We start from the raw sequence: 11,448 nt of genomic DNA, 5'->3' as shown, positions 1-11,448 counted from the left end.
GGATTAGCAATTTTAGTTTAATATGGCTCTGGAAAAAAGAGACCACTTTAATGATGCGTTTCATTGATTTTACCAAATTAAAAACCTCTGGATTATAATCAAGAGGAAGATGGCTAATCACAAGCCATCAAACCAAGCTGAACTGCTTGAATTCTTGCACCAGTAGAGGCATATAGTTATTCAACAGCAGTGTGTAAAAGCTGTATATCATATAGCAGATGAGCACAGTGATATTTGAAAAGTGAAATAACGTTTATAGATTATACAGAAAGTGTAATAATTTTTTTTTAAACAAAATTAGGGCAGTGCATACATTTGTGCACCCCATCAGAAAAATTACATCGACATTTAGTAGATCCACCTTTTGCAGAAATAACAGCTTCTTAATGCTTCATATAGCTTCCAATGAGAGTCTGGCTTTTGTTTGAAGGGATTTCATACCATTCTTTTTTACAAAACATCTCCATTTTAGTCAGGTTTGATGGTTTCTGAGCATGGAGAGCGTAGTTTAAATCACATCACAGATTTTCAATAATATTCAGGTCTGGGGACTGAGATGGCCATTCCAGAACATTATACTTATTCCTATGCATGAATGCATTAATAAATTTCGAGCAGTGTTTAGGGTCGTTGTCTTGTTGAAGTATTCATTCTAGGCAGCTGATATTAACTGAAATCCATGCGCAATCCTTGTGCAAAGTGGACTGAATAATTAAACGATGCACAGTATACCATCTGCAGCAAGATGATGTTATAGGTCTTTGAAGCTGGTCTGTGATTTCACTAAGACTGTTCTCATCATCCTTCTCCTCTGCTTATCTGAGATTTTTCTCAGCCTGCCATTTCAAGGCCTTAACTAGAACTCTGCCTGTGGTCTTCCATATCCTCACTATGTTCTTCACAGTGGAAACTGACAGCTGAAATCTCTGATAGCTTTTTGTATCCTTCCCCTAAATCATGATGTTGAACAATCTTTGTTTTCAGGTAAAGAGAGTTGTTTTGAGGCTCCCATTTTGCCACTTCAGAGAAGATTCAATAGAATAGGAAAATTCAATAGAATTTTAGCTGAGGGGCAAATGAATGAACAAATTACTGATGTATCAAGTAACAATGCAGCACATAAAAATGTACTGAAGTAAAAATATTAAACTCATCGAAAATATGCAGGAAAGTAAAAGTGGAAGTAGGAGAAAAAAATAATACTACAGTAGAGTATAGATACATCATTTTTGTACTTAAGTACAGTACTGAAGTAGTTCTGCTTCATTACTATACATCTCTGAAAACTGGCATAGGCTTAAAAGCTCTATGTAATGAGATTTTATAAATACTGCATGTCTCTTACAAATCTATACTTATTTATTATAGCTGCACTTTTATTCACCTAAACATTACAAAACTATTATAGAAGACCCTCACACACACCAGAGATTGTGTTGATCTTTAATAATAAAATACACCAGCCGGTCAAAATAAAATAAATTAGTCCAAATATATTTTTTTATTTCTATTATCTGCCCTTTGGATTTTTTTTTTATTATGAATAAATATTGGCTAACAACTAACTGGCAAAGCTAACTGTTTCTGAGCTGAATTAATCGCTAATGTTTTATAACAGATGGATGGCACTGTGCTGGCTAGATTAGTAGGTATATGATATTAGTATGTTATTCAGGTCTTTAGGCTACAGTGCTGTTCTTTTTTTCTTTTTAATTCTGTGTATTTTTGTGTTTATATCTGAACTCCACTTTTATTCTTCAGGTCTGTGATTCCGTCCGTGGTCTCCGCATCATAGAAATATTAGGTTCCATGTCACAGGGTCCTAAAAACTGCTGTGTACAAAAATAAAGTCAGTAAACTATACATAGTGCAATGTGCTAACATTGTACCCTGCTGGACCCATAATTAATCACATTATTTTGGTTTGAATATTTACACACAACATGTCTTAGGAAGAAAAATATTAGATATGCTATTAATGAGCAGATATGCAAAAAAAGGTGTCCAACATTTTATGCCTCTAAATGGTATTTTCTATATTGATAATTCATGGGCACTTTACATTTAAATTTTAGTATTTTTTCTAATTTAAATGTATGTATACATCTTTACAAGTGGTAATTTGATAATAACTAAATAACTTTATATAACAAATACACATCTTGCTTATATTTTATATAAACCACTGTAATGTATTTACAAGTGGTTTCTACACTGTGCACTGTGTATAAATAAAGGTAATGTTGACAAAACAGTCAAGGTCAAAGTCAATGTAAGCTTTAATATCTCATAGAACATGCTGTAGCTTACCGTTATCTAAATTATAGTTCTATAGGATGGGCATTCCAAAGTCCCCCGTTTTATGGGCTGATAGTCAGAGAGGTTCTTTCACTCATATTAATAGTGCATTTGAAATGGACTGTAAATAGCTATTTACAAAAGGTTCTCTTTGTATATAAAGAATTACTTAACCAGCCAAACATAATATGTTTATACTTACATTGGCATGCAAAACCTGTTACAATTTGAAAACGAACTGATCTTTAATTATTTTTGTTTAAAACAGTAATACTTTTTACTGTTTTAAATAAGACTAATACAATTTCACAATTTCAGGGTAAGAAATAAACATTTATGGATTATTTCTGGATTGTGTTGCTGTATACCTTTGTCTTTGCATAATACACAGCCCAGTGTTTTTGTCAATTGTCTGCCTGACACCACTAAATCTTGAGGATTTCTATTCAAGCAGTACATAAAAAGCTTTTCTGTTTGATATGGAACATTACTGAAAAGCATAATTGTAATTGTAATAGAAAATCTAACAAATATTTAAGTAAATATTCTAATGTCAATATATAATGAATATTATCATAAAAATTGGCAGCTTCTCCAAGTGTCCAGCAGGAGATTTCAAAGCCCTCACATTTTCAGAATGTAAATAACATTTTACTGCAGAAAAAAGAGCTTTATATCACCTACACCTGCAGCCTGTGTTTGGGACATTTTAAGGGGTTTAACTTGCATCTGTGGATTACATGACAAACTGTGTTTAGAGACAATGATGAGAAACATGGTACCACGGTTTGCTGGACCAAAAGTGGTACTTCTACTAGATAAATATTTTGTATGTTCTGTACAGTATCAGATTTATTGGATATTTCAATGGTCAATTCCTGAACTGATTCCAGGACCAGTCAGTTTCCTGCATCTATACATATTGCAAAATGAATGACCCTACATGAATGTACTCCAAACCCAGTGCGTTTGTGCGAGAAAAAAAAAGAAAGAGAGAGAGAGAGAGAGACCTGAGCTGGATAGAGCTGAACAGCGCCCGCTAAAGGCTCGATGGTCTACTTCACTCTCTGCAATTCTCCAGACGGGAGCGCGCCTGTGCTCGCGAACAGGAGCGCGCGCAGGAGCCACACTGAAGCAGAGCGGGGAGCAGCGGGAGCGCGAAGGAGCAGCGGCGGCGGCGCGGCGACAATAGAAAGGGGGAAAAAGGCTCTGAAGGCGAATCGGCGCCTTTCATCTGCGCGTAAAAGCGCGCGGCGCGACGGAGAGCGAGGGATCTCCAGCGTTCAACTTCCAGTGTTCGTCATCCTCTCCTGCCAGCGGGCTGCGCATGCAGAGAGCTAGGTGGTCCTGAGGATGAGGATGCGCGCGCGCTGCCTGTAGCCCCTCTGTATCTCTTCTCCTCCGCGGAGCATCATCGGAGTGGATGGTTGGCGAAGGCGCGCGGGGACTGCATTATTGATACAGAGCTGCTGTTTATCGGTTTGGTGGGGGGCTGTGTATTGGGGTGTATGGGTTTGCGCGCTGTGGCCATGGCCGCTTCTCGCTGTGAGATGTGATCTCGGCCGCCTCGGCTGCTGCTGTAGCTGTAGCTGCTGCTGCACGGAAAGCGGAGGAGGAGGAGGAAGAGGAGGAAGAAGAGGGGGAATTGGAGGAAGAGGGGAAAGAAGAGGGGGAAGAAGGAAGACAGGTCTGACTGGATTGTATTCTCTTCATTTTCTTCTTCTGCAGCTGATCCAGCTTCGGTTGTCCATCGGCTGTGATGTAAGATAGGCCAGTGGAAAGAGGGCACGAGGGGTGATCGAGGCTCTGACTGACCATCATCAGCGTCCAGCAGCGCTGCTGGTGAGGGGGGCGAGCGAGGGGGGCAGGTAGGGGGAGATAGAGAGAGAGAGGTGCATTCGTTGGGAGGAAAGGAGAAATAGAGAGAGAGAAAGAAAGAGAGAGAGAGAGAGAGAGAGAGAGAGAGAGAGAGAGAGAGAGACCCAGAGACACAAAGATGCTGCCCTCGCAAGAAGCCTCCAAGATCTACCATGACAACTACATGCGCAACTCGCGCGCCATCGGCGTGCTCTGGGCCATCTTCACCATCTGCTTCGCCATCATCAACGTGGTTGTGTTCATCCAGCCCTACTGGATCGGCGACAGCGTGAACACGCCGCAGGCCGGCTACTTCGGCCTCTTCCACTACTGCGTGGGCGAGGGCAGCTCGAACCGCGATCTGAAGTGCCAGGGCACGTTCTCCGACTTCAGCTCCATCCCGTCCGGCGCCTTCAAAGCGGCCTCGTTCTTCGTGCTGCTCTCCATGGTGCTGATCCTCAGCTGCATCGCCTGCATGGCGCTCTTCTTCTTCTGCAACACGGCCACCGTGTACAAGACGTGCGCCTGGATGCAACTGCTGTGCGGTAAGTGTGCAGAGAGGAGGATGTGGTGCCACGGTGGGGATAACTGTCCTGTATGTGTTTGTGTGCAAGAAAGTGTGTGTGTGTGTGTGTGTGTTGAGGATGGACAATATACAGTAAATGGTAGATATCAATTATGGGTGTAATTTGGGGGTGGCAGACAGTGGTTCATTTTGTGTTATGTTTAAACACAGACCACTAGAGGGCAGTGCTGTACTTTGCTTTAAAATCCCACCATTCCAATTAGATAAAAGGTACACTTTTTCTTGCCAGTATATATTTGAAACGTTTATTCCACATCAAGGTTGAATCAGTGATAAATTACATTCTGATTTTGAAAGATGATTCAACATCTGATTGTTTCAACATCTTCATTTTCGATATTTATTTTAGACTATAGATTATGTTCCCATTTTCTTCTACCCTCTGTCTTTAAAAGTATGTTTCCACAAGGATTTAAATTAGACAGTGGTTCTATGTAGAACAATTAACATAAAAAAAAAACATCAGATTGAAGCAGAAGTAAGACAACTTTTGTCAAGGTTGTTCACAAACTTTACTTTTTTAATTTAAAAGTATTTTGTTAATGTTTTCAACATTAAAACTGCAACTAACATTATTTTAGCACAGTCAGTGGAACTGTCTTAAGTTTTTTTATTATATTACAGTTTTAAGATATACATTTTCTTAATACAAAACATCGTGTCATATATACATGTTGTCATTTCTCTTAAGCTGGTCAAGATATGAGTTTTTTAGTGTGTTGGAAGGGGGGAGAGTCTTTTTTGTTGTTTTCTTCAGGCCTCTGGTGGTAGAAATGATGGGAAAAGTAGGAAAGTGTGCAGTAACTGTGTAAATGTGTGTGGCGTGTAATAAGTGTGAGGTGTATATGAGTTCTATATGGATTGCCAAAAATGTCCCCATTAATAATGGAAACGTGAACAGTTGATTCCTGTGGTTAAGCTTTGGCTATTAGGACTAAAGAAGTCAGTGGAAATAGCCCACAAAAACAGCAATACAACCGTGTGTGTTGTTGTTGTGTGTTGGGGTGTGTGTGTGTGTGTGTCTGCTCACATGGGGCTTATTCAATGGCTGGAGTATTCATTCTTATCCCATGATAATGTCTATATGTAGTCTACTGGTTGAAGATGAAAGACCTGGCACACAGATCAAAAGGTACTTCAAACCTATAGTAGCAAAAAGAGACATCCCCCATACACACATACACACACACACACACACACACACACACACACACACACACACACACACACGCACATAAACGCCTGCCTCTCAGAGTCTGCACTAATGGTTTCCAATTACACACACCTTCAGTTAATGAGATAAAGTGAAAATGAATGGGTTTTTAAAGAACATTTGCTACAGTCTGTTGCAGTGTGTGGCAGTCTGTAGCAGTGTGTGGCAGTCTGTAGCAGTGTGTGCAGCTGTACTATGGCCAGACTGGACAGGAGTGTGGGAATGAAACTGTAAGACACGAGGTCACACACTGGCTTAAACGGTCAGCATTTGTAGTTTAACAGAAGTAACTGAACAGCAAAACAATAAACACAATCTAATAACTTTACACACAGACACACAGCAGTCCTATATTCAATCATAACACAGATTAGTAATGAGATATGAATTGGGACCTAAACTGAAAAAGCACCATCTGAAATCTGGCCATATTTTTCTGAGAAGGTGGCTTGGTTCTGATGTTCTTTAGTAAACGCTGTGTTTCTAGTTAGGTTCTATTATTTCAAAGAACCAATTGAATGCATGAATAGGGGGCTTTTACCCCTTTAGCCATTTCTTATGCAACCAATAGGTTCTGTATGTGTATTTTCTCCAGATAGTCCTAATGTGTTGGCAATGCTTTTCTACAGGCACTATACAAGCTGTGTGTGTGCGTTTGCACATCTGTATCAGCAGTGGGTGCAACTTATGGCAGATAAATTCTTCTAAGTAGCCACATATAGCTTTGAGGACAGATCTGCACACTCTTGGTATTTTAATCTCAGTGAGTCACCTGGAATAGTTTTCTCAACATCTTGAAGGAGTTCCTGGATGTGCTGATTAATAGTTGCTGCTTTTTCTTCGTGCTGTGAAGCTCCAGCTCATCCCAAAGCACCTTAAATCAGTTGATCAGGTTTAACACTTTTTTTGTCCCTTAATTGTTGATCTTTAAAATTAATCTACAATGTAGAAAATAAATGTAATAAAATAAAGAAAAAACTTGAAGAAAGAAAAAGAAAAAACTTAATGAGAGGGTGTGTCCATAGATTTGGCTGGATTTGACTAGATTTGACTCTATCTTCTTACCAACTTTAGATCCAACCCAAATCCACCAAATCTTATCCATTAAATTACTTTTATTCTTTGGAAGTACTTGACTAGCTGTGTAGATGTGTTTGGTCTGGTTTGGAAGAGGATCATTGTTGGTTGGCTTATACAAACCCATGGAACATCATCATCTGGTTCAAAATGAAAAGGTCTGTAGATGCCTGCTCATTCAGCATTTCTTCTGAAATCAAGAGCAGTCATAGAATGTTTGTTCTGGATTGCAAGCACTGCTCCACCTCTTCCTACAGGAACTGGATTCTGCGTCATCACTCCAGAGATCATAAATCTAATGCTCCACAGCCCAATATTAGAGGCTTCATAGCCCTCTAACTGTCGCTTGACAGACTCATGTGCAGCTGCTCCATAGCGTCCCATTCTACTGGCAGTGCTCCTCTGTGGAGATTATACAAGCTGTGTGTGCACGACTGAATGCCTGTGTCAGCATTAGGTGCACCTTAAAGTTGCTGAATTCACTAATTAGAAGGGGTGTCTGGATCCGTTTGGACATATATTGTACACTCATGTCGTGGTATCTGCTCTGGAGTCATTATTTTCCAGGGCAGACAGGCAGCAGATGGATGTAATGAGCTGTGAATTCTCCATAGCATTATATTGCATCTTTTGGCAAGATAAGACGGATATGATGAGGTGAAACAGCAACACTTGATCTGCTTTGTAGCTCTTCAAGATACTTTATCTTCATAAAGAGAAAGAGAGCGCGAGAGAGAGAGAGAGAGAAAGACAGAGAGAAACAGAAACCACGGTACATTACTTCTGATTCATGAAATTGTGTGATTGTTGCGTATTCTCATTTCAGGCCAAATTCCTCTTGCACTTTCATCCAAGTGTGACCTTTATGGAGTTTTCTCGCGCTCCCGCGCTTTTGGAAAGGTCATCAGGCTTGTTTGTTTGAAATAAGATGTTTACATTAGTGTGGCCTTTAAAGTCATTCCAGCAGTGGTGATCATGTTACTCTCGCCTGTACTGCACTTTACTGCCATTCAGTCCGCTATTCTGCACTTCTCCGCCTGTCTACTCTATATATGGTTAATTATCAGAAAACTGTGCCTTTTGGTTCTCCAAACTTTCAAAAAAGTGACTTAAGTGTTTTTTATTCTTTTGACTATTTATCATATTGTAAGTCAAATCATATTTTCACTTTTAAATCCTATTAATCACTATGTATTGTTCACTTACCTGACTTTTAACTCAACAAATAAACAGAATAAAGAATAAAATAACATTGCTCTTCGCTTAAATGAGCTGCTGGCGTACCTTCACAGCATGAACACGCAGGTTAGTATCCTCTGCTGAGATGAGCAAAGCGCCTCGCTGTTAAGATATGAACACGCCAAAGACAGAGTTTTGGAAATTGAATTGTAATGGGATGGAATGCTACAGACTAGCCCAGCCCAGAGCGTTGTTGAACCCAGTTGCAGAACAGTTGAGTTCAAACCAGGTAAAAGAAAGAAAAAAATAAAGAAATAAACACACCGCACGCACAACCTCACACGGAATCAAACCCGTGTCATCAGAGTCATGGTCTAATACCCTACCGCTGCCCTGGCTAGTAAATTCTGATGTTAAAGGTTACTTTCTTAAAGAGGCGGGGTTATATGAAGATCACAGTATTAATCAATTTTAACCAATCAATGTGGACAACAAATTATTGGTATGAAAATAATTAAGAAATAGTTAAAATTCAATTTTTAAATGTAATTTTACCATTTTAGATATGATTAAGCCTAACCAGGCAGCATTGTGGACATGGTGAAAACCCCACCCCTCATCACATCAAAGAAAACTGTCTATCCATCCATTCATCCATCTAGTCCCTACCTCTCACTCACCATTTTTTTAAATATCACTATGTAATGGTGTTTATGTGATATCTGTGTGTGTGTGTGTGTGTGTGTGTTTTTTATCTGGCCTGTGTTAGAGTTCAGTGTGTGAGTGTGTGTGTGCTAGCGCTACGTTAGCACCTTGTTCTCATTCCCCTCAGTAACACTAGCCCGGTTTGGCTGCCCTGCTCCTTTTAGCACTCTCACATCTCCTCTTTTTTCTGGGTCTTTTCTTTTTTCCCCCACAGAATTTGACAGAGTATGAGCGCAGTTGAGATGTAGCTGAACTCTATCAATATCATATTTGTTTTTTTTTCTTTCTCCATTTAAGGAGGTATATGTAAAAGAATATAGCAGATTGACAATAGTTTTACCTTACGGTTAGGATAAGATAAGATAATCTTTTATTAGTCCCACAATGGGGACATTTAAACTTAAAATTACTCAATATTTCATGTTTCTTATGTAGTTTTATATAGTGAGCTACAGCCGTGCTGTCTTTATTTGATTGCTTTGTAAAGTTACTTTGTTTAGTTCCAAGCCTATAGATTTATAACTTTACAAAAGGCTAGACCTGTATCATCAAACACTCCTGCTCTGGCAAGCGATTGTCTCTTTACTGAAGGTGTGTGTGTGTGTGTGTGTGTGTGTGTGTGTGTGTGTGTGTGTGTGTGTGTGTGTGTGTGTGTGTGTGTGTGTGTGTGTGTCACAGTGTGATTATAAGCACAGCCCTCTCTGATCACTTCTAATCCCAGATCTCAACACAGATAAGACAGGTTTGCTGGGCCAGGAGAAAAAAGTGCACAGCTGACTTTTTCTCTGAAATATTGACACCTGACTTTAAGAGCAGTCAGAACCCGAGTAAAAGAGCACTTCACATCTAATGACAGCTTTCTCTGATGCTCAAGAACACAGACTTTTCTACAGGCAAGTCAAAAGCCAGCAATAATCAAATAAAGCCTGGATATTTACAGTTTTTATATCTGTATTGTTAGAAATAGTAGAAGTTTACATCAATCTATGTATCAAGAACATTGAAAAATTGCTGTGAAGTTTTGGTTACATTCGATGACAAGAGGACAAAAGTTTCATGAATTGTTTAATTGCTTTATCTCTAGCAAAAATACATACATCTAAAGCCTGTAACATACATTCAGAAAACTATTCAAAAAACATTATTTATACATGTTGTAGTTTGACAGATGATTGAATTCAAAAGTTCAAACCCAGTATAATGAAGGAAAGCTTCTACAAGATCCTGAGGCATTGCTGTGAAGATCTGATTGATTGCATTTAGTGACAAGAGCAAGAGCAATAGTGAGGTCAGCATGTTGAATTACATTATATTTCATTTAGTGTACACATTTTTTCAAAGTGACTTACAAATAATATTTTACATTAGAAATAGAGGATTTTTTTGGCAGGGCCTAAAGGAAACCAACGGGAAGTAGTGGGATATAAGAGGAAAGGAGGGGAAGAAGGAAATGAGGTTAGAAGTAGTGTTAGTAGAGTAAGTGCTCTTTGAAGAGCTCTGTCTTCAGGAGTTTCTTAAATATATTGAGGGACGCTCCTGATCTGGTAGTGGAAGGTAGTTTGTTCCACCATTGGGGAACTCTGTATGAGAACAGTCTGGTTTGCTTTGTGTGAATGTTTGGCAAAGCGAGGCGACGTTCACTGAAGGAGTGACGTTCACTGCAGTGGCCGGGAGGAAACGTAAGCCTTCAGGAGTGAGTGCAGGTAGGAAGTAGCCTGCTCTGTCATCACCTCTGTCATTGTTATGGCTTTGAGTTTAATAGGAGCAGCAACCCCCAACAAGTAGTGGGGTGACATTTGCCCGTTTTGGCTGGTTGAAAACCAGGAGCTCAGATGCTTTCTGAACCATCTGTAGTGGCTTTACTACACAGGCAAGGAGGCCCATTAGCATTGCATTGTAGTGGTCAAGGTGTGAGATGACCACTGGAGTTATGTACTTAACAGAAAATGACCTGGCCTCCACAGTCACCGCACCTGAACCCAATCCAGATGGTTTGGGGTGAGCTGGACCACAGAGTGAAGAAGGCAAAGGGGCCAACAAGTGCTAAACACCTCTGGGAACTCCTTCCTTCAAGACTGTTGGAAAACCATTTCAGGTGACCACCTCTTGAAGCTCACTGAGAGAATGATGCCAAGATTGTGCAAAGCCTGTAATCAGAGCAAAGGGTGACTATTTTGAAGAAACTAGAATATATATATATATATATATATATATATATATATATATATATATATATATATATATATATATATATATATATTGCTATTTCACCTTTTTTTGTTAAGTACATAAAACTCCACATGTGGTCATTCATAGTTTTGATGCCTTCAGTGAGAATGTACAATGTAAATAGTTATGAAAATAAAGAAACGCATTGAAAAAGAGATGGTGTGTCCAAACTTTTGGCCTGTACTGTATATTTACACTTGGAAAAAACAATGTTTTGTATGTGTGAATGTGTGTGTGTGTGTTGTAAAAATCCACTACCCTATAGCAATTTACTGTATTCATTCATTTTCCCTTATTTTTATTT

At 39.3% G+C, this 11,448-nt stretch overlaps 1 protein-coding gene across 8 annotated transcripts in view; it reads left to right on the top strand.

Annotated features, from left to right (window-relative positions):
• The first annotated feature begins 3,381 nt into the window (after positions 1-3,381).
• Positions 3,382-11,448, top strand: part of lhfpl4a (LHFPL tetraspan subfamily member 4a) — a 168,200-nt gene continuing 160,133 nt past the window's right edge. For 6 of the 8 annotated variants that reach the window (XR_007439255.1, XR_007439256.1, XR_007439257.1 and 3 more), the window contains exon 1: positions 3,382-4,700. Coding sequence is in view for 4 of the 8 variants with exons in the window: in XM_015606887.3 (XP_015462373.1) it covers positions 4,295-4,700 (406 nt within the window). In the remaining 4 variants the exon portion in view is untranslated. The remainder of the gene's footprint in view (positions 4,701-11,448) is intronic. The other 2 variants (XM_007253322.4, XM_007253321.4) reach the window with 2 other exon arrangements.

Source organism: Astyanax mexicanus, chromosome 5, assembly GCF_023375975.1.
Source record: "Astyanax mexicanus isolate ESR-SI-001 chromosome 5, AstMex3_surface, whole genome shotgun sequence".
Lineage (NCBI taxonomy): Eukaryota > Metazoa > Chordata > Actinopteri > Characiformes > Acestrorhamphidae > Astyanax > Astyanax mexicanus.
This window is presented reverse-complemented; position numbering and strand designations above follow the sequence as displayed.